General features: G+C 37.8%; 1 protein-coding gene across 4 annotated transcripts in view; it reads right to left on the bottom strand.

Annotated features, from left to right (window-relative positions):
- LOC149561457 (Transducin family protein / WD-40 repeat family protein) overlaps positions 1-25,033 on the bottom strand; it is a 175,252-nt gene that overhangs the window by 128,060 nt on the left and 22,159 nt on the right. For 3 of the 4 annotated variants that reach the window (XM_089825160.1, XM_089825159.1, XM_089825161.1), the window contains exons 4-6: positions 15,469-15,551; positions 14,803-15,023; positions 14,484-14,619 (exon numbers count right to left, since the gene is read on the bottom strand). In XM_089825160.1, coding sequence (XP_089681286.1) covers positions 14,484-14,619; positions 14,803-15,023; positions 15,469-15,551 — 440 coding nt within the window. Of the gene's footprint in view, positions 1-14,483; positions 14,620-14,783; positions 15,024-15,468; positions 15,552-25,033 lie in introns of those variants that run through there. The other variant, XM_089825162.1, reaches the window with a different exon arrangement.

Here is a 25,033-nt window from a genome sequence, read left to right as displayed (position 1 = left end):
AATCAGTTAAGAAACTAAGATAAGGATGGAGCCACCATATAGTATGGGATGCACTAGGTTTTCATTTCCCCATTTCAACTTATTGTGAAGGTTTTAAACTTTTATGTGTTAGTGAATACAACCAAGGGAAGTTGCATTTGGTAGGGTCACATCCACTTCCTATTGCTAGCTAGACACTATATGTTAACATGATATATTTATATGATGTATGTATAAGTTGGTCATCTTGTGGTTTTGTGTTATATGTTGTTATTAACTAAGTTGCTATTTGGCAACATTGATCTAGGATACACTTGTTGTAATGTGCCCTTCTGGATTTACCCTAGAATTTGCCCTAAATCATAAATGCAATAAAAGCAACAAATGGGATATGGTTAGAGATATATTTTTAACCAGTGAAATATCCCTTCTTACAAAATAAACCATGGTTTAAATCTTGCTACAAAAACCAATCATATATACATATGTACTTTTCAATTGGGTTAGATGGAACATGTAATTATCTCAAATCAACAAAATAAACCATATCTATATTACTATCTAGAATTCAATTGTGATAAGATTTGGAGGAGGGAGCATTAAAGGTCCAGCTGAAGCCATCCCTTCACTAAGCCCAAAAGCGGACACTGGCCCTCTTGGCCCCAATGTCGAGCACATTTGACAAACACTTAGGGTGGTCTACCTAGTGGGGTGCTTGTATCTACTTGCCCTATTCATTGATCCTCCCTTTAAGTGAATATTAAATCATCATAGAGTTGGGAGAGAAGATTGCAAGAGGGGAATTGTATTCCACCTATCTAAGTCCAATTGCACTCAGCATCTTAGCCCCAATGGCAAGGGCATTGGACATCCACTTAGGGTGGCCTAATTAGATGGTGATCTGATAACTGCTTCCCTTCCTTACACCTCCTCCCCTTGCCTATATGATTGATTGTAAGGTTACAAACAAATTTATTTCACGTATATGTATTTTACGAGATTATATCATAAATCCCACTTGTCACTGTGTAGCATCCTGCCCCAATGACAGAGGTGGAGGTGCTCTGATGCAGAAGCACATCAAATTGCCCTATGGATGCGCACAGGAAGCGCATTCACAGAGCATGCAGGAGCATTGAAACACCTCCACACAAAAGAGGCCTGTTCTGACTTTTTTTTGGACCAAAAACAACTTAAAATTTTGTAACCACCACGAAATAATTACCCTTGGGGTGCAATTTTTCTGAGAAACTTACTATTAGGTTCTGATGCATTGAACCTCTTTGCGTGGAAATAATGCCAGCAGTACATACAACTTGCAAGTGTAAAAAGGTGCCAACCTATGAATATCCACCATATCACAACAATAATGCTTTTAAGTTTTCTCAACTCGAGGATTTTAAAGTTAAATCATCAGAAACACACATTTGGAACTTTTTAAGTGATCAATGCCAAAATGCCACATCATCTGCATCAGATCCTGTAAATACATGTAACCAAAAATAGGTGAAGTGACGATGTATTGTAGATCAGATAATTTGCATGTTTTAAAACATTTAAGTGACCTCATCCAAAGGCGTCATACTATCAAATAATTTAATTTTGTATATTTCTGGCATTTCTTTGTGCGCACATATATGTGTGTGTGCGCACGCGCACGCACCTACATCCCAAAAAAAAAATTCATCCATCCAAATCGGCAACTTAGTCATAAATGCTAACTTATAGTGCAGAGCCCAAATATATCTCAAAAAGATAGTTCTTTAGGCTATTAGCAGTTTGGCATAATGAATCTGGGTCTGATATATTATAGTTCTGATCTTGGTTCGTACTTGCTGCTCACAATGATCTTTTCCCAATCTAGCCGTCTTCCTTTATTGACTGCTGTAGATGCTTGAATCTATCTTGATTATTGTTGAATAACTGTTATTTGTATGAATAATTGATTGACTCCGATGGAACCTAAATTCAAGTCTTCATTTTTGGAGAGTGAATGAACATAATAAGTTGGTGCTTTTGATGCCTCTAGAGAGTGGACAGGTTCAATATACAGAATTTCAAGCACAATGTGTTTCTTTTACCTGGTGATCTTTTATACGTAGATTATAAACAAAACCTATGAAACTCATTTGATCATTTGGTGGAACCTTTGTTAAGCAAAAGGCCTTGGGTGGTTACAGAAGGAGTACACAATATAAATATGCTTGCAGATACAATATATGTATACGTATGTATTTGTAGGTTTGCAAAATAAAGATATCAGCAGGGACAATATTCACATTTCTAAGTGTGTCAAGGTCAGACCTACACATCCAATAATAAGAAACTTGCTACCAACAGATATACTTAACATCAAACTGTCCATTATGCCATTTACTTGTTAAAATAAGTCTCACCTGTAGCATTTCACTCCCAGCCAAATTTCTGAAAAACACAATCAGAAAGATAAACAAATAATCCACAGAAGCATCAATGAATAGCTTGTTCCTGGGTATTTATGAGTGCCATAGCAACTTGGTAAATACTTTGAGCACTGATAACTATGGACATGGACTATTTCGAGAGTAGTAACCGAAATATTCTGGAGTTGACTACAGGACCAAATTCTGCAACTTCCTGAGTTTTATTACTATCACAGGCAAAATAGCCATGAGCAGTGAAAAGACACAGAAACAAATAACATATACACAAAGGGACCAATTCCAATAGCAGTGTTGATGGCAAGATAATGAAAATAGATGAGTTAGAAGCAAATAAAGGAGGCATCGGGTTCATAAGCTACAGATTATTCCAGAGCAATTCGATGAGTGATTTACATTCAATGATTGTCTCATTAAACAAAATAACAACGAAAATATGGTAGCCCACTGGTCTGAACAATAAAATAGTAAAATAGTGTGGGGAAATGCCACAAAATATCATTGGGCGGAGAAGGATAAACCCAGGCATTCACTTGATTTGATGATTCAGTCACAAACCAAGAATGGTGGAGTATACTATTACAAGGTAATTGGTAAATACTTGCTTATAAATAACAGAGACCGAAAGGTCAATTTATACAAAAGAATGAGACGATGTTTCCTTAGGAAACGATCGTAAAGAATAGAAACATTCTATTCCAGAGAAAGCAAAAAACGAAAGCAAACTAAAGCTAAAGATATTTACAAGATAACCATTAACTAATAATAGACGTCTTATCTATTATTGTAATACCCTCCCTTAATGGTTAATCTATCTAACACACCAAGCTGTCCTCTGAATTTGACAAACTTATCGGGACCAAGAGGCTTCGTGAGAATGTCTGCAGTCTGATCTGTGGTAGGAACATACTGCAGATCTATAGTCCCGTCTTCAACCAGCTGTCGTATGTAATGACAATGAACATCCACATGCTTGGTTCGTTCATGGAAGACTGGATTCTGTGCTAACTTGATAACGCCTTCGTTATCAACAAACAGAGTAGTCGGTCCTGCTAGTGACATCTGCATATCCCCAAGCATCCGACGAAGCCAGACAGCTTCACATCCTGCCTTAACAGTCCCTCTGCATTCAGCCTCTGTAGAAGAGAGAGAAACTGCCTGCTGCTTCTTGCTGGTCCATGTGACTGCACCGGATCCCAAACTAAACACATATCCAGATGTTGACTTTTTATCATCAACAGAGCCTGCCCAATCTGAATCTGTGAACCCACTGAGTTTAGGATTAGAACTCCGAGAATACAGAAGTCCATAATCAGAAGTGCCCTTCACATAACGAAGCACACGCTTTGCTGCCATCCAATGATCAAGGCGAAGCTGTATTTTTCGCCTTCTGAATCTGTTTCTGTTTTTATGGGTTTGTTGATTTTCTCCTCAAAAATCATTTCAAGTTGTCTATAATACGCAAGGTTGCGTGAGATTCTGGGTTCGTTGATTTTCTCCTCAAAAATCATTTCAAGTTGTCTGTAATACGCAAGGTTGCGTGAGATTCTGAGTTTGTTGATTTTCTCCTCAAAAATCATTTCAAGTTGTCTGTAATACGCAAGGTTGTGTGAGATTCTGGGTTTTACCGTTTTTTTCACAAAAACGAAGTTTTGTAATTGCAACTTATTTTGAGTCATAGCACTCTTCTGGCAAAGCTTCTTGGTTTCAACATTCTGTAGATCCAGGGAGGGTCTCAGTTATCATAGAATGTTCCAACATCCGTACGTTGACCATTAAGGGAGGGTATTAAGATAATATCTTATACTTTCTATAATAGTCAACTACTTGTCTGTAGTCCGTCTTTCAGTCTAGATAGGAATGTTTCCTATCCCGTCTCTTTTTTCTTCAGTCCAGATAGGAATGTTTCCTATCCTGTCTCTAGTTTTGTTTCTAATTCAGTCTTCAGTCTACGTTGTTTCTTTTAGAAACAACGTCCTTGTAATTCTTTATAAGGAACACATTTGTTCCTCTGTTTATAAATGAGTCATCCGGAAATCCGTTAATCTACCAACTCTTCTTGAATCTTGTAACATGGTATACCCTCCCTGGATCTACAGAATGTTGAAACCAAGAAGCTTTGCCAGAAGAGTGCTATGACTTAAAATAGGTTGCATTTACAAAACTTCGTTTTTGGGGAAAAAACGGTAAAACCCAGAATCTCACACAACCTTGCATATTACAGACAACTTGAAATGATTTTTGAGGAGAAAATCAACAAACTCAGAATCTCACGCAACCTTGCGTATTACAGACAACTTGTAATGATTTTTGAGGAGAAAATCAACAAACCCAGAATCTCACGCAACCTTGCGTATTACAGACAACTTGAAATGATTTTTGAGGAGAAAATCAACAAACCCATAAAAAACAGAAACAGATTCAGAAGGCAAAAAATGCAGCTTTGCCTTGATCAGGACCTGGAGAAGTCGGACGCTGCGTAACACCCAGAACAAGTTGATCGGTGTTTCGATATTCGAAGATTGCGATGATGCGCTACTTCCAGGTTCCATAATTGCGACCATTGAATTTGGAATTATTCTCGAGCAGAATATTTGTCAGAGATGCCATGGCACGTTTTTCAATGAAAAACTGTGAAAATCTGTGAAGGCACATTCTTCGAAGCAAAATTACGAAAGACCTAGAAGAATCAAAGAATGACCCAGAAGAGAGCTCGAAAAACCCAGAAGGAATCTGCTGTCGTTTTCTAGATCCGCTGGCTCGAAAATTGAGGCACCCAAGAAAAATGGACGACAACCCAGTTGAGCTCTCGAAAAACCCACCAAGAATCTACAAACAAAATATTTTTTTGACCCTAAAAATTAGGGTTTCGAAAAAAAACGGCCCTGGCTGAAAAAAAGCTTGAAAAAACTTCAGATTTCTTGATAAAAAATGGCAGATTTTTCTTCAAGGATCGATGTGCATGGACGAATGGGGCTAGAGTGTGCTGGACAAACACAGGCAGACCCGAGTTTGGGAATTTCTCTAGGCCGAAAACCCTAAGCGGGTTTTAGAGAAATTCAACAGAAAAAATTTTGAAAAAATTTAAACAAATAATTTCATGAAGAAATTATAAATTTTTTCAAAAAAATTTAAGTAATAGCTCTGATACCATATTACAAGGTAATTGGTAAATACTTGCTTATAAATAACAGAGACCGAAAGGTCAATTTATACAAAAGAATGAGACGATGTTTCCTTAGGAAACGATCGTAAAGAATAGAAACATTCTATTCCAGAGAAAGCAAAAAACGAAAGCAAACTAAAGCTAAAGATATTTACAAGATAACCATTAACTAATAATAGACGTCTTATCTATTATTGTAATACCCTCCCTTAATGGTTAATCTATCTAACACACCAAGTTGTCCTCTGAATTTGACAAACTTATCGGGACCAAGAGGCTTGGTGAGAATGTCTACAATCTGATCTATGGTAGGAACATACTGCAGATCTATAGTCCCGTCTTCAACCAGCTGTCGTGTGTAATGACAATGAACATCCACATGCTTGGTTCGTTCATGGAAGACTGGATTCCGTGCTAACTTGATAACGCCTTCGTTATCAACAAACAAAGTAGTCGGTCCTGCTGGTGACATCTGCATATCCCCAAGCATCCGACGAAGCCAAACAGCTTCACATCCTGCCTTAACAGTCCCTCTGTATTCAGCCTCTGTAGAAGAGAGAGAAACTGCCTGCTGCTTCTTGCTGGTCCATGTGACTGCACCGGATCCCAAACTAAACACATATCCAGATGTTGACTTTTTATCATCAACAGAGCCTGCCCAATCTGAATCTGTGAACCCACTGAGTTTAGGATTAGAACTCCGAGAATACAGAAGTCCATAATCAGAAGTGCCCTTCACATAACGAAGCACACGCTTTGCTGCCATCCAATGATCAGCCTTAGGAGCTGTCATAAAGCGTGAAATATAGCTGACTGCGAAGCTGATATCAGGCCTAGTAGCAGATAGGTAGATGAGGCTGCCTACTAGTTGCCTATACATAGTATCATCAACGGAAGGAGAATCAGACTTGGCTGATAACTTGAGACCTTTCTCCATAGGTGTAGATGCAGGTTTGCAATCCTGCATTCGGAATTTGTCTAACAAGGCCCTAGCATATTTGGACTGAGAGATGAATATACCAGAAGACTGTTGCCAAACTTCAACACCTAAGCAATAATGCATGAGCCCAAGGTCAGTCATATCAAAAGACTGGCATAAGTGTTGTTTGATTCCCTGAATCAAAGATGCCGAACTGCCAGTGATGATCAGATCATCCACATAGATAACCAGAAGGATGATGTCACTGTCAGTAGTCTTGATGTACAGATTTGAGTCTGAAGAACTCCTCTTGAAGCCTTGATCACTAAGGTACGTATCAATCTTGATGTACCATGCCCGAGGGGCCTGCTTCAAACCATAGAGAGCTTTTACCAATCTGAGAACCTGATGGTCTTTACCAGCAACCTTGAAACCAGGAGGCTGCGTCATGTAGACCTCTTCATGGAGATCACCATTCAGGAAAGCACTCTTTACGTCCATCTGATGGACCTTCCAGCCAAACTGTGCTGCCATGGCTAGGACTAATCTGATGGTGCTCATCTTTGCAGTAGGAGCAAAGGTCTCTTCATAATCAATGCCCTGACGCTGAGAAAAGCCCTTTGCCACTAAACAAGCTTTGTACTTATCCAAAGTACCATCTGATTTGTATTTGATTTTGTAGACCCATTTGCAGCTAATGGGTTTCTTCCCTGGGGGAAGATCAGAAAGGACCCAAGTGTTGTTCTTCAGCAGGCTCTGGTGTTCAGATTGCATGGCCTGTTCCCACTCTGGAATTCCTTTAGCCTCGGAATATGTTTGAGGTTCAAACACACTGTGAATGTTGGCCGTAAGAGCAAAGTTAACAGAATCTATAGTTTTGCTCTTTTTCCGAGTAGTTCTCCCATCAATGAGCTCATCATCATGAAGATCAGCAAGTGTCTTAGCCCACCGCTTAGGCCGGAGAGGAGAATGACCAACAGTAGTACTAGGAGATGCTTGATCAGCAGGATCCTGATCAAAAGAATCTGGATCAAACTCAGGTGAAGCATCTTCAAAACGAGGTGATCCTGCAGGAGAAGCCGGAGGTGGCTGTACAGGTATCACTGGCAGGACTGGAGTTGTAGGAGCTACTGGAGCCCTCCCATCAGGTGGACCTAATGGAAGCCGAACTCCCAAATCATGAACCTGCATAGGCTGGTCTGCTGGATCAGGAACAGGAGAAACAGGCATGAATGGTCCTCGCTGCTCATCAAAGACTACATCGCGGCTGTATATGAGACGAGATGTCTCAACATCAATAAGGCGGTAGGCTTTGTGAAGACTGCTATATCCAGCAAGCATCAGTTTCTGACTCTTGGCATCCAACTTGGTGCGTGAAGCATCAGGGATCCAAACAAAAGCAAGAGAGCCAAAAACCTTCAGGTGACTGATTCTGGGCTTGCGACCTGACCAGGCCTCTTCCGGAGTTTTACCTTTGACCGCCACTGTGGGTGACCGGTTCAACAGATAAACTGCAGTGTTAACTGCTTCTGCCCAAAAACGCTTCGGAACATGTCTGTGTTCGAGCATGGAACAAGCCATCTCGGTGATTGTCCTGTTCCGACGTTCAACTACACTGTTCTGTTGTGGCGTGTGGGGTGTGGTGAACTGGCGTTGGATGCCATGTGTATCCAAGAAGCTGGAGAAAACATTAGAACAAAATTCCCCCCCATTGTCTGATCTAAGAGTAATAATAGATTTCCCAGACTCTTTTTCAACTAAGGGTTTAAACTTCTGAAATACAATAAATGCATCGGATTTCTTTTTAAGGAAATACACCCACATTTTTCTACTGAAATCATCTACAAACAACAGAAAATACCTGTACCCAAGAACAGAAGGAGTGGCCATAGGGCCGCAGATATCAGCATGAACAAGCTGAAGTACTTGAGAAGCTCGCCAAGAATCGCCACTGGGGAAAGGTGTGCGATGTTGCTTCCCAGCCTGACATGCGTCACAAACTCCAAAGTGTTGAGTTTGAATCTTTGGCAAACCAAGAACAAGCTCATCCCGAGCAAGTTGTGAGAGATAATGCACATTTAAGTGCCCATATCGCTGATGCCAAAGTGTGCTGATGGAAGATCGCCGAGCAGCCATAGCTAAGTCCTGAGAATCACCAGAATCAGTAAGTCTGAAAAGACCATGATCCTCAAGACCAACTGCAATAGTAGACTTAGTCGCCCGATCAGTGATGGTGCACTGATGTGAACTGAAGGTGACTGCCAAGTGTGGAGAATGTTGCAACAACTGACTGACCGAGAGTAGATTTAGTTCCATCCCTGGAACGTAGTACACATCAAGGAATATGAGCTTCCTCCCAACAGACTAAATTTGAATGTTGCCTTTACCAACAACCATGTACTCTTCTCCACCACCAAAGATAACAGAATCTGAATAAGGCTGGTAGTCAATAAACCAATCTCTGCGGTGAGTGACATGTCGAGAGGCACCTAAATCAATGTACCAGGCAGATGACTGTACATGATCTGCGGGTCTTTTAGCCATGAAGGCGTAAAAGGCAGATTCTGCCTGCTCAGTGTGCTCTGCACTGTTCGCTTTGAGTTGCGAACCTGATTGCTTAGACTGGGCAGCTAAGCGTTTCCGACATGCAACCTTCATGTGACCATACTTGTGGCAATAGTTGCATTGAATGTTCTTCTTTTTGGTACCATCGGATGCTGGAGCAGAAGACTTCTGCTGAGATGGTTGCTGAAACTTGCCCTTATCCTTCTGAAAGGATTTCGCAGCAAAGGCTTGCTCAGTGGAGGTGGAACTGGAGCTGCTACCGAACTGTTGTTTCCACCGATCTTGCTGAAGTAGCAGGGTGCAGAGATCAGTGAACTTTAGATCAACACTAGTAGATGTGATGTTGAGAGTCTCGATAAAATGCTCATAGGAATTTGGTAAACTCCGAAGAGTGATTACCACAATATCCTCTTCCTCCATCTTGCGACCGATGGCAAGTAATTGATCACGGATTTCCTAAATCCGATTCAGGTGTGCCTGGAGCGAGGTGCGCTCATCCATGACAATAGAAAACAGAGTGTTTTTCAGAAAGAAGGCTCTGCTCTTGTCGGAAGTCTCATGAAGACCTTTTAGATGTGTCCAGATTTCGGTCGCTGTCTTGCCGGATGGAATCTGAGAGAGTTGGTCATCAGCTACGGATAGTTTGAGAAGCATTACTGCCTCTCGATTGTTCAGATCCCATGTATCTTGATCAGGAACCGGAGAAGTCAGACGCTGCTTAACACCCAGAACAAGTTGATCGGTGTTTCGATATTCGAAGATTGTGATGATGCGCTGCTTCCAGGTTCCATAATTGCGACCATCGAATTTGGAATTATGCTCGAGCAGAATATTTGTCAGAGATGCCATGGCACATTTTTCAATGAAAAACTGTGAAAATCTGTGAAGGCACTTTCTTCGAGGCAAAAATACGGAAGACCCAGAAGAATCAGAGAATGACCCAAAAGAGAGCTCGAAAAACCCAAAAGGAATCTCCTGTCGTTTTCTGAATCCGCTGGCTCGAAAATCGAGGCACCCAGAAAAAACGGACGACAACCCAGTTGAGCTCTCGAAAAACCCACCAAGAATCTACAAACAAAAAAAAATTTCGACCCCAAAAATTAGGGTTTCGAAAAAAAACGGCCCTAGCTGAAAAAAGCTTGAAAAAACTTCAGATTTCTTGATGAAAAATGGTCGAATCTGCTTCCCAGAGCACGATGACAGACTGAGACGGCTAAGAGCATGAAGATTTGATACAGATACATGCAGATTTTCACCCCAAAAACGCGAGTCTTCAAAAAATGGCCACGATTTCCACGCAATTTGCAGACTCGTAATTCAGGAATTTCTCCAAGCAGAAAAACCCTAGGTGGGTTTTGGAGAAATTAGCTGAAATAATTTTGGAAAAATTTAAACAAATAATTTCAAGAAGAAATTATAAATTTTTCCGAAAAAATTTAAGTATTTAGCTCTGATACCATATTACAAGGTAATTGGTAAATACTTGCTTATAAATAACAGAGACCGAAAGGTCAATTTATACAAAAGAATGAGACGATGTTTCCTTAGGAAACGATCGTAAAGAATAGAAACATTCTATTCCAGAGAAAGCAAAAAACGACTAAAGCTAAAGATATTTACAAGATAACCATTAACTAATAATAGACGTCTTATCTATTATTGTAATATATACATGGAACCCGATAGCAAAAATTCTAAGTTCAGAACAGGCCCGTAAATTTGAGGAATTTTTTGACAAATCATTTATAGAATTAACAATGATTTGAATCATGTGGATAAAGAATGAAACAAAGAAGCCAAAGGAAATATGAGGCATGACAGAATAGGCTCCATTCACCACATTGCCGATTAATGGAAGAAGACAACTTTAAATACGCTACAGATGGGTAAAAGGATGTTCGAATAAAGACTCATGGCAAGTGTCGAGGCCAAAGACTTTCATATTAATCATTGCGTATCTCCATGAACTTGGTTAATCAAAAGTTTAAGAAAATTACTTAAGATTGAAAGGGCATCATTTATTTTTGTAGGGAAATGACTGAATTTGAAAAGTCACATTTCATTAAATATCAAGATATAAATGGGGATGTATTCATTTGAAACAAAAAAAACATATCCGAACATTCATATTCCCAAGGAGGATTATTTTATATCTAATTGTATGGAGGAATAAGGGCTATAATATGACTTTGTAATATAAATTCAATTAGTTTATTTTTATAATAAAATAAAAGGTCTTTTGTTTATTTTTTAAATGGCATGGAGATTTAAACTGCAGATGAATCATCCTTTGTAATTATTTTTTGGAATTTTGTATACGATTTAAATGTTGGATAAGTGGACATGGTCATTTAGCATCTTAAATTCGATCATCATAGATATTGTGAAATATAAAATTGTTTCCGTATTTGTGTCCAATTTGTCTCCCTACCAGAGGAGTTAAAGCTCAATCTGGACTAATTTAAGATTGCATAATATTTGGTCCGTTGCATCTTGATTATTTAATTGTTGGCAATTCAAGTGCATAAGAAATTTATAAAGTTGTACGTGAAAATTCACTGAAGTTGACTATATTGCCCAGATGAGAAGAGGCACTGGTCTTTCTATTATTGAAGTCAGAAAATCTATATCTTCCTTCCTACAAGCATCAAATTCATTATTAACAAACCTTATACAAAACATTCAATTATTTGAAGTACTCAGCATTCAGTTTCAGTTTCATCGAGTTTAAGGACCTTGCCAATCAAAGAACTCCAAAGCTTAAATTTTCGTTAGAAAGGCTATGAACCAACTGATCAAGTTCGACGAGAAGGTCTAATAGAGAAGTATTCCCGTTTGTTGGCCAAAACTGATTGCGGACTCTATCGGAGAAGTGGCAGGCTCTTGGATTTCCAATCTGCAATTTTGGGAACCAATAGACTCAATGAGTTCCTTTGGTTTGATGATTTAAGGCATTGGTGAGTTACGATGAAGTATCTATTGATTAGATGATTGGAGTGATGATATAAATGATGATTGTTTACTTCATTTCTTGAGGATGGTTGATGGATGATGGATTTGTTTGGACACATTCATGAGTGAGGATTGATAAGCCCTCCTTCAATGCTTATCAATCCTCTTACACTTTATTGGTGAAAGGCTCAGTGCTCTTCATCAAAATCAAATTGCCATTTTTCATTTTTATCTTTGAGAATTATACATTATTCCCCAAATCAATCTCCCTTCGGTGTCCCAAAATGAGATGTAGAATCACACCTCTTCATCGTGTTTTCTCTTTGCAATGATCACAAACTTTCACAATTACTACCCTTTGGAAGAGTTAGAATCCTTTATAACTTTTGCATTTTGAAGAATTCAGTCCATTATTTTTTTGTTGATTCAAACCTTCAAAGTTTCAAACCACGTCTGCTATTTATACTTCTCCTTTAAGTCTGCATATACTTTCCTTCTCAATTTTCATCAGTATATTATATCTCCATATATATCTCTTTTGTTTCTGCATATTTCCACTTCTACATCTGCATATAGTCCACTGCTATATCTGCAAATATGTCTCTTATATCTGCATATAGTCTTCTTTTACTTCTGCATATACTCTTCTTATAATTTCACAAAAAACTCTTCTTGCAATTTTGCCTTCAACCTTTCATCGATGATCTGCAAGTCCAATAAAACTCTTCATTCCCATGCTCTCCTCAAATGCACTTCACAACTTCTTAGTATTTCTCCCCAAGAGTTATGTCTTCCACTTTATTTATCGCCCCTTATCTAATCTTTGACTGTTATTCTTTATTTCTAATTCAGGTTTACTTCTGAATACTTCTCCAATTCTAACCTCATTATTTGATATTTTATTTTACAATTTTCCTTACTACCTCACTCCAAATAAAATGTCTTTCCTTTTATACCTCTATATCCAAATGAAGTGATGCATCGCCTTGAACAGAGATCTCTTTTCTAAGAGACATGGCTTTCTATTTAAACTCTAAGCAATGCTTTATACATATTAATAAAGGCAATAAATATTAGTTATGTTGTTATTACTTCGTTTATTAATTGTGCTATTTCAAAGACCACCACCCATCATATGATTAAGATAATAAATATTTTTGTCATTGCTACCTCTACTACCCAAGGAACCACCGCCCAGTATTAACGAACATAAATTACTATTGCTTCCTTAAGGGAATTGCTATTGTTGTTTTCTGATCACCCAAGTCTTTAGCTGCAATTTACATGCTGTGAGGTTTGTCAGTAGCAGAGGTATGACACTTGTGAATTGATATATTGCAAGTGTAATCTCAATGAATATTTGTAATTCAAAAGAAAGGTTGGAGATCTCATCTCAACTGTGAGGATGTAGTCATTCTATTGTTGTGTGTTCATACTATCAATTGAGCCTCTGATTCCCTTAATGAATACATAGGAGGGCCAAAAATTTGGTTCCACGAGGAACATTTACGGACCAAAAAGTATGTCATGATATAGAGAGCTTGCCCTATTTAGTATAAGAATGTAAATTACAAGGCTCGCACTTCTAAATTGGCATAGAAAATTAAGTTATAGAAATACTTGGTGCCACAATTCAATGCAGACAAACATCAATTGAAGCGTTAAGAACTAGAAAATAGTAACTGGTTCAGTTGTTTTTCTCCACTTTCCATGAAGAGGACAGATAACTATGATATGGAATGTGCTATGATTTACCAACAAACTATAATCTGTATGAACAAATAAAATAGTGATAGCCAAGAATGATTATTACAAACATATTGGAAGAGTTGGAACATCGAAACCATGATCACTAACAACCTTTGGAACAATCAATAAATCAAAGATATGCAAAAATTCTGGTACCATGAAAAAAACGTTTAACCCCAAAGTAAAGCATTAAGCCTAGCCACCTAACATTACTAGCGTATAAAAAGAAATAGTGATGGAAACCTGTGACATGGCCTACAATTGATTCTGAGAAATAACTCTCAACATATTGGATCAAAGAATTCAAATGGCATGAAACTTAAGTCAAGAATAGGATGAAATAAGATGAAACAAATTTCCTTTCTAACATGCCCAACATAACTTGATAATAAGAGCTATACAGTTAATTGACAATTATAAGCTCCTACACAAAATCTTAAATCAAGACGAAAAGAAAATGCTTGATATAATTTATTTCAAAAATAAAAATAATCATGGAAAGGATCCTCCATGAAAGTAAACTTACTTGGATAGGTCCTACAAAGTATTACACATTCTGATCTAAGGATACTATAGGCATTCTTATGTTACATATGGATGCATTGCATATTTAGTTTCATGATCAATACCATGGGATGTTAAGTTGTGTAAGGAAGAAATATTGACTAAATAAAAAGTACGTAAGTGTTCATGAGAATGTAACAAATCAGAAAAGGAAAAATTAGATACGTACTACATCAGAAATGTAGCAGTCCCAAATACGAGCACTGTGACCAAAAAGTATTGGTCCTGCAACTATGGAAGGGTAAGGTAATGACCGTGCATCATGAATATCTGCCCCATTGAAGTTGCATAGCCAAACACGGGCACTGCATCAAGGTCAATGCAAAACATTTCTACAATTAAAAACTAATGCCAGACATCACATTCATGATATCAGTAGACTTAGGTGGACTACAATGCATTGTGCACAGACAAAATTAATCAAATTGAATTAAGCACAGCATATACATTCACTATAGCCAATACATACTTGCAAAGGAGCAGTCTACCTGCGATCATCAGAGGCAGAGATAAGTGTTGATCCATTCAGTGACCATGCAATTCGAAAAATTGACCCCTCGTGCCCAGTGAGTCTATTCAATAAAACAGAACTATGTTGACTATGCCATATTTTGTCTGTGCACTCAGTATAAGTATCAGTGCAAGGTGGCACCTCTAAACTTATTTCACTGGCACCAGTTTGTTGAGAAACAACTTTCCAAATCAAAATCTGACATGAAACAAAGCAAAAATTAGAAAATGATACACACAGTCTTAAACTAATTTAAGTACTCTCTCCTTTAGAATTTTCCTCAATGAAAAATATGTGATCAACTAAACTCATATAAGTAGTTGATAGAAAGCAGCCACACCATATATTGCTCTACAGAAATATCTCAACACAAAAATTTAAAATGGGACATGGGATATTAACCATGAAATCTTAGACTGAGTATACATGCAATAAGCTTAAATTTTCACACTTTGCCAAACAAAAATTAAAAGAATCTTATTTATGTTTAGATCTCATAAACTTTATAAGGGCGACAGGTTCTGCAAGCTCCACATTAGATATCATAATACCAAGAGGTTTAGCAATATAAACATGATTTCTACAGAATGTAAGTTGAAAAAGTTACATCTTGCAGGGAATTAGAAAAGAGAAAAGATTTTACCTCATTATAGATCGTACCAGATGCAATACAAAGTGTCTTTACTGAGTCACCCCATAAACTCATAGAATACAAAAGGCACCTCTCTGGAAATGAAGACCATGGCAACAATGTAAATGTAAAGCAATGCCATATAAAAATAAAATTGTCTTGCTCCACTATCAGAGATTGTGAAATATAACGTCATATGTCTCCCTGATAATCTGATCACCATGCACCAGATAATGAAAAAAGCTAATATATTCATATGATTGATGACTTTTACTTTTACAGTAAATATGAAGTGGAGGATAGTATAATGGTGTTTTATGTGCTTTCCAACTCGATATTCCAGGAAAATAACTTTAGAATGGATACAAAGAATTATTAAAGTTGGCATTATGACAAGACAGATTTAATTGCATGTAGAAAAACAAACATCCATGAGAAGTAAATGGAAGCATTAAGGAAACATGAGATGACATTACAAAGAATTATAGGCATAACAAAACTTTAATCTGACTAACAAGGATTGGCCAAAACAACCAAAAACAACTAGAACATGACCAAATGACAAAGATAAATGTTGATAGAACACTACAAATAATGTTTTCTGACTATTTAGATATACAATTATTTGAGCACAGTAAACCGATTTACAATAAACCGATTTACAAGATAAGAATAACAAAGTATTTCAGAAGATATAACAGTGTTTCTTTGTTCATGCAATGCTCCAATGTACTCATACAAAAATGAGGAAGGATGATTTTCCAACAACATGGTCCCATTTCTTGACTACTGAAGAAGTATAAGCTAATTTTATTAATGTCCAACAAAAGACCAGCAAAAGGCCTAAGGAACTGCCATTAAAAGACAGCAACCCAGCAAATAGAAGGAACACCAAACTGTGTCCGGAAAAAAATCGGAACAATAAGAAACGCTCAAACAAACAAACTAGCTACTCTAGACAATTAGGAAGAAGTCTGAAATCGACAAAAAGGTCATGTTGGTTCCCAAAACCACAGATTTGAATTCCAAGAGCTTTGCCACTTCTCCAGTAGGATTCCTCAATCAGTTCTAGCCAATGAACGGGAATGACTTCAATCCCCTTGCACTTCAGACTTTGCTACACCTAGGCGGGTAAACCTTCACTTTAAACGACAAAAAGGTTATGTTGATTCCCAAAACCACAGATTTGAATTCCAAGAGCTTTGCCACTTCTCCGGTAGGATTCCTCAATCAATTCTGGCCAACGAACAGGAATGACTACAATCCCCTTGCACTTCACGCTTTACTACACCTAGGCGGGTAAACCTTCACTTTAAACCTAATCAACTTGTTCAAAGCTTTTATATAGCGAATTCGATGAGCATGAATTCTTTAAGAATTCTTAGGTTGGCAAAATATTTGAAACTTATCCAAAAACGAAATTTGTATGAATTCTTTGATATTTGTTTGTGAAATGAATGTTATTTGAATGGAAGGAATAATGTTTATGAAATATGGATATGAGGGAATATCGAACTTCAAGACTTCAGATGTTAACCCATTTTCTACATAAAATGCAAACCAGTCCCTTATTCCACCTTGGGCAAGTAGAGTCAAACTTCTTCAAATCCTTATATACAAGCCTGAGAGACAGTATTATACCATCTGCTACTTTATAGGCTAAAACTTCAACTAGCAACACAAAACCTAGTCTAATTGAATTTAATTTCTTCGGAAAGCCAATTAGAAAAAATTTCCATAGACAACATTTCATATGCAAATTTTGATAATCGAAGATATGTATTAAAATCAAACTTCTCCACCATTAGCAGCAATTGATTAAAAATCAATAATCATAGAGGACAAATCTGAACAAAATATTTGAACTTCAATTTTCAAGACGAATAAGCAAAACAGGACTCTTGCATTATATTTATAAAATGGGTACAAGTGATCTTTACTTATTTACAATATTTTACATATCCAAATTACAAATAATATATTATTCCTCCTTATTTCTCCTTTTAGCTCTCATTCACCTTCTAAAATTTCTCTTTTACATCTTATCTAATATATGTCTTCTTGCCGCATCTCTCCCCCTTTATTTCCTTATTTATAAGTTTATGGAGAGACGGGAAACTCCCAAGCCAAAGAGACACATCTGATGAAATAGGTGAGCATTTTGACATAGAAGGTCTATGTTGAGGAAAAACAAAATGGAAGATTAATAATGATTGGATTGTATGTAAAGGAGAAAGGAGGTTGTTTGTTGAGTATTGGACATTTCTTTTACCATGAAGCCTTAAAGGATGAAATCCCCTTGAGCTTTTGATCTTGACGCCATTGCAAGACAAGGGCTTGAGATGTTGTGGGAGTGTGAGAACATATGAGGTATCGGTCATTGCTTACGGTTGTACATAGGAGAAACTCGAGTAGAAGCCAACCTATCTGTGTTTAGGTATCGTGGACATTGCCATTAGACACGCGGTGACTGAGAAATAGTTGTCATCACAGGTTCAGATTCCATCATTTGAAGTTGTGTGTCACCAACTGAAGCTATACTTATAGCCGCTGCTAGAAAGGTTGCTTTACTGGCCATGTAAGGAGGTATGAAGTACAGATGCAGGCACAGTTTAATCATCTCAGATTGATCAAACATATATTTGATGGTAACCAAGCATGTACAAACCGACTGATATTTATCCTGAGAAGTTTGACTGACAGTACCAGAAGGATAAGTTATAGTTGAGTTGTGATTGTTGTAGAAGAATGCTCACCAATGGAACTATTGTTTCTTATCAATAACGAATTCCAGTTGCTGTGTACTACAGGTTGGTCTCTCCATGAAACAAGTCAATGTAAAATTTTCTGGTTGTAACAAAGACTATTTGATTAATGAATGAAATCACTAGTTTGTTGCTGTTCTATTATTCCATTGGTTGTTTCTACATTCAATTCTTTGTTGCAAAACCTTTGCAAATCTCATTGAACAATAACTCTACCCATTGACTAAGAAGAGAAAAGAAACAATTAAAACTTAGCAGGATTCTTTCTTTCAAAGCAAATTGTTGCCAGAATTACTGAACAATCATAGCTTAAAAGATTTAGTGGGAAAAAGGGGTGGGACATTTCAGTGGTATCAGAGCTTATGATCTTGTCATCCTTGTGGGTAAATAATGTAATAAATAGGCAGTGATATGAAAGATTCGAGTGTTCATCCATTAACACATCATTATAAGTTGAGGAGAACCAAGGCACAATTAAATGTAGGTCAAAAAAAATAGGGAAATCAGGAGGGAAGTTTATTGCAGATGAACAGGTTGTTGATAGTATGGGGGACGGGAATGTTAGGGATCCTAGAGAGAAGAGGTTTCTGCATTTATTGGATACAATAGCATGGGGACAATACATAGTTGAACATGAACTTGGGAACAGAATCAGCAGAGGAAAATTTTGACACAAATGATACTAGGCAACTGGGTATAAATGAGAAAGCAAGTGTTAATCATGTTGGGAATGAAGGTGGGAATAATACAGAAAATAATGGTGGGAATAATGTAGGTAATAATGGAGGCAATAATGAGGTACTTAATGGGAAGAACAGTGGAGGAGCATAAGTGGGGGATAATTTTGAGCAAGTGCCTAGACCAACAAGAACAGTATGCTAAAGACCCATTATACCTACCTTTCCATCCCGATTTCCAATTCAGCAGGGACACGAGCCTCAAATTACTAAGTTGCGGACTAAGTTTAGGAGAGATTGGAAAGTGGTGGAAAGAGTTCATGACAGCCATTACTTTCGAAGAGTACATGGATGTGAGGCTGAAACACATGCCTCAGACAGGTGGTAGGCGACAACACACTGATTTGCAAAGGAAAGTTGGTAAACTTTCTTTACCTTATTTTGATGGATCCAATTGGATGACTGCCAGGGCAAGGGTACAGAAGATGGATATGTATTTTCACTTGAACTCAATGTTGGAAGAAGTGGCCATTAAATTTGCAACGTTACATTTGGATGGTCGAGCACGTGAGTAGTGGCACCATACCATGGTCACTTTGGGTCATGACCAGTTTCTTCCTATACTGATTACACCAAGATGTTGATTGAGCATTTTTACAAGGACCCTGAATTACGCTTTAAGGAATTACCTCAACTTACACAGTGGGGTTTAGTAATACTTACATCACAGAATTTCAGAGACTCGGTTTTGGTTATGGATATCTCTCAAAGGCGGTTATTGGTGTTATTTATCGATGGACTTGTGAAGCCTCTAGAGGGATGGGTTAAGGTTTCAAATCCAACCACCTCAGGAAGCCTATAAAAAGGCTAGAGACATGGAACCTCCATCTTCTAGATAAGAATTTCATTCTAAGGCATCCACTTCTAAGAACGATAAGGATAAGAAAATTGTCCGGAAAGACCTTCCATCCAAAAACGAAACAACAAGGTTAGATAGTGATCAGCTCTTCAAGAGAAAGAAACTATGATTCCAATGTAGGGAAACATGGGACCTATCTATCTTCCAAGTGTCCAGTAAAGGCCAAGGCAGCCCAAATAGAGTATTTTTCAGTAGAGGAATCACTTTCAGAGGATGAGGATACACAATCTGATTTAGAGGACAGCATAGAGACAAAACCCATGGGAGATGAAACAGGTGATGGAAAAATAATTGCGGAGCTCTCCGGTGATGACCAAGCAATAACATTTAGAATAAGGAGCGTAATATAGGGGCAGTGAGTTATTACTTTGGTGGATACATGCACTATGCAAAATTTCATGTCAGAAAAGTTAGTTAAGAGAATAGGACTCCAAAGAGAGGGGCATGGGGGCTTTAGAGTGATAGTAGCCAAGGGACACACACTTCATAGCACTCATGTGATTAAGGAAATGCACCATGCACTTGCGGATGGGAGAGTACGATATGGTAGGGAAATTTTTCATTGTTAACGTAGAGGGCTATGATTGCATTCATGGCATGACTTAGATGAAGTCACTTCACTAGTTCAATTTCAATTTGCACAGAATGGGCCTAAAATTTGAACATCAGGGTAAGAAGGTGGTAATTAGAGCACTATCAAATGGGAGGCTTAAGGCAGTGTCACTTAGATAGATGGAGAGGTTGATACAACATGACTAGGTAGAGTGAGCAGCAAGGATTGTGGTGATGCCAGAGGAGAGTGCGCAGCACAAACGTGATTATCCCCCACAGGTTTAGGAGCTTTTGATCAAACACTCTAAAGTGTTTAAAGATATACCATCAAGCAAGTCACCAGACAAAGGTATGTAGCATGTGATAGAGCTCGAGGAAGGAGCTAAATTGGTAACTATTACTCCCTATAGGCATCCAAAGAGATGTAAGGATGAAATTGAAAAGACAATTAGAGAATTAATTGAGATAAGACATATCAGACCTAGTAAGATCCCATTTGTTTTAGCAGTAGTTTTAGTTAAGAAAAAGGATGAGACTTTTTGCATGTGCATAGACTATAGGGAGTTCAATAAGAGGACAATCGAAAATAGGTACCAAATTCCCTGTATAGATGAGCTTACTTATGAGTTACATGGAGCGTACTAATTTTCGACGATAGAACTGAGATCAAGGTATCATAAGATAAGAGTCAGGAAGGATGACATAGAGAAGACGACTTTATTATGGGCATTTTGAATTCTTAGTGATGCCCTTTGGCTTGACTAATGCACCAACTACCTTTCAGTCATGTATGAACAAGATATTCAAGGATCAGCTAAGGAGGTTTGTGTTGATTTCCTTTGATGATATTCTTATATACAACAGGACTTGGGAGGAGCATTTGAAACAACTTGATATTGTACTGAGCATTCTTGAGTGAGAGTCCTTGTATGCTAAAATGTCAAAAATTGAGCTTGGGATGACTGAGTTGTTATATCTGGGTCACATCATCAATGTCGAGGGTGTTCAAGTGGATTTGGAGAAAATCCATTATGGACTGGCCACCACCATAGGAATCTATCATGCCTTAGAGGATTCAAGGGGTTATGTGGCTTTTACCATTGCTCAGTGAAGCGATATTCATAGCCAGCAGCTCCTCTCACATATGTGACTCGAAAGGATGCATTTGAGTGGATAGATAAATTACAGAAGTGCTTTGACATGTTCAAGGTGTTGATAAGCACTTGCCTGGTTTTAGCCACCCTATATTTTAACAAACCATTTGAGGTACATTGTGATGATCTGGAGAGGGAGTTGGAGCAATTCTAACAATAAAAGCCTAATTGTTTTTGAAAGGAGGAAACCAAATGGTATTGAGAAGAGTTACAGCATTTATGAAAAGGAGATGTTAGCCATTGTGCATGCATCGGCTAAATTCAAACATCTATTTGGTGGGCAAGATATTCATAGTTAAAATAGATCATGACAGTCTAAAACATTTCCTTGGACAAAAAGAGTTGAATGATAGACAACAAAATTAGGTCAGTAAACTACGGGCTTATGACTTTGACATAGTTGTCAAAGGAAACAAAAACATTGTTGTTGATACTTTGTTGTGGAGACCTTACTTGTGTGCCTTAGGGGCTATATCAGATGATTGGAGAAAACTGATCTCAGCACAGTATGCAAAGAACTACTAGGCTACGAGCATCATGGATGGTATTACAAAAGATGAGGAGAATTCAGTGGTGAATGATTTGATCATAGGTAAGGGCCAAAAATAATTGGTACCTCGGTCTACTCTGAAGCTATAGATTTTGAGATCCTTCCGTGACTCACCTATGACTGGTCATCAAGGATACTTCAAGAAATCATGCAAGTGAGAGAGAGCACTTTACATGGAAGGGGCTCAAAACAGATGTATTACACCATGTGAGAGAGTGCACAGTTTGCCAACAGAATAAGCATAAGAACTCTTTTCCTAGTGGGTCGTTGCAGCCCTTGCACATTCCAAAGAGGAAGTGAGACAACGTATCAGTGGACTTTATAATGGGCATGCCTACAATCCAAGGCAAAGATTATATTTATGTAGTAGTAGATCATTTCACAAAGTTTACACACTTCTTAGATACATAGCGGTACGAGTGGTCGATTTATTTTTCAAGGAGAAATTTAGATTGCATGGGTTGCCACTGACCATTGTCAGTGATCGAGACAACAGGTTTATGAGTCTCCTTTTGGCAGGATCTTTTCGGATTATCTGCGAGTGAGCTCACCCCAAGCCCTAGCAACCACTCTCAAACCGATAGTCAAACTGAAATAGTAAATAAATGGGTTAAGAGATATCAATGCAATTACATAGCAAGACAGTAGAAGGCATGGGTGAAGTGGTTGCACCTTGGTGAGTATTATTATAATACCACATGTCTAGCTAGATGACACCATTCATGGCTCTCTATGGATATAATGCTCAAAGCTACTTAGACTTTCTTCTTAGTGACAACAAGGCACCTAGGGCTAAAGCTTTACCACAGGAGGACCAAGATATCATGAGGTCTTTGAGGGAAAATATGTAGAAGGCACAAAACCAGCAAAAACAATATGCAGATCAGCGCAGAGTTGAGTAGTTATTTGAGACAGGAGACATGGTTTATCTTATGCTACAGCCCTACAGGAAATCCTCACTTAAGAGGAGTGCAGCGGAGAAGTTGAAGTCGTGATATTATGGGTCTTTTAGGGTGAATAGGAGGCTTGAAGACGGGGCATATGAGCTGGAGTTAGCAGTGGATAGCAAGATACATAATGTATTTCATGTGTCACACCTCAAGAAGGCATTGGGACTTAATGTGACACCTTCAGCAGTGTTGTCTTCTCTAGATGATGAAGGGAAATTGGTATTGGTTCCTGAGGCCATTTTGGATACTAGAGAGTGTATGCTCCGTTGGAGGACTATTAGAGTATACTTAGTGTAGTGGAAGGATCTATTGCGTGAGGATGCTACATGGGAGAGCAAGGCTATCTTACAACATCCAGCACTGAAATTGCTTGAGGACAAGAAATTTCAAGGGATGTGAACTGTAATATCCCCTGTTTGAGATGGACATGGAGACTAGTCATTATTTCATACTCTTGTGATCCCAAGGGATGACTAGGACTTCAAAGGGATATTGGCATGACTTTATAGTGGTTGTGAATCAATGTGTCTCGTTGGGGCATTTCCAAACACCTCAAATACATGGGATTCTAAGCTTATTTACACCATTTATTATATATTTGAAGTCAAGGCTATAAGTGACCATTCAAATTTAATATTTTAATATTGGTTAAGGAGGGGGACTTTATAAACTTAAAATCAATATTAAATAGAATTCCCTTGGCTATACATAGCAGCTCACACATACATCGTGGGAATAAGAAAATAATAAGACCGCAAGAAAATAAAGAAATGATTGGAAGGGAAAAAATTCGGGAGAACATTAACAAAATGATTTGCATGATACAAGCATTTAAGAAGACTAAGACGTGTCTAATGAAATAGGCGAGCATTTAGACACAAAAGGTTTATGTTGAGGAATAACATAATGGAAGAGTAATATTGATTGGACTATACATGAAGGAGAAAGGAGGTTGTTTGTTGAGTACTGGACATTTCTTTTACCATGGAACCTAAGGGACGAAATCGCCTTGAGCTTTACATCTTGACACCATCGCAAGACATGGTCTTGAGATATAGTGGGAGTCTGTGAACATATAAGGTATTGGTCATTGCTTATGGTTGTATGTAGGAGTTGGAGTGGACGTCAACCTACCTCTGTTTGGGTATAATGGACACTGCCACTAGACACGCTCGAACTAAGAAATGGACTAAGAAGAGAGAAGAAACAATTAAAACTTAATGGGATTCTTTCCTTCAAAGAAAACTATTGCTAGACTTACCGAGCAATAGTAGCTTAAAAGATTTAGTAGTAAAAACAAGCAGGAGATTTCACTATAATGCCAAGAACTTACAACAGTTGTAAGTTCATCAATGGAGAAAGAGTTGTGCAATCTGAGTTGTACAGGGATAACTTTAAGAAACCCCTTCCGAGAAAAATATGTAAAATGTTGGCGAATTCAACATTAAATATGTAGGAAAAAATTCTAACCGAGGACAATTTATTCATTTGAGGCAAGGGAGAAAATTATTTTCTATTGGCGAAATTTTCATTTCCGTATCAAAATTTAATAATAATTGTGGCGAATTAATTTTATTTTTTTTGGTACGCAAATAAATGTAGGTGATTTTTTTTATTGGTCATAAACATTTTTGTAATGTAAGAGGCGAATTAATTATTTTATATAACACAAAATATTAATATAGTTGGATAATATGTTAATTTCCAAAGAGAGATTATTTAATTTTTTGGTGAATTTATAGAGTCAAAAGTGGTCCATGACCCACATGCCAAGTGTACACTATATAGTGTACTTGTAGCATGCCAATCCATTAAGATTCAATTAATAATGTACCTTTTTTTATTGCCAACTTGGTCGTCATCACTTTTAATGTTGTCATTTTATGGTGAAAAGAATTAATTTGGACCGTTGATTTAATATAGATCAATGGCTTCATTCTATTTCGGGCCTAATTTTAAACGACATACAATAAAGTCTCAATCTTCCCGGAATTAGGACACGTGTGCCAA

This window comes from Cupressus sempervirens, chromosome 4 (assembly GCF_028749045.1).
Source record: "Cupressus sempervirens isolate cs-2001-9-10 chromosome 4, ASM2874904v1, whole genome shotgun sequence".
NCBI classification, from domain to species: Eukaryota; Viridiplantae; Streptophyta; class Pinopsida; order Cupressales; family Cupressaceae; genus Cupressus; species Cupressus sempervirens.
This window is presented reverse-complemented; position numbering and strand designations above follow the sequence as displayed.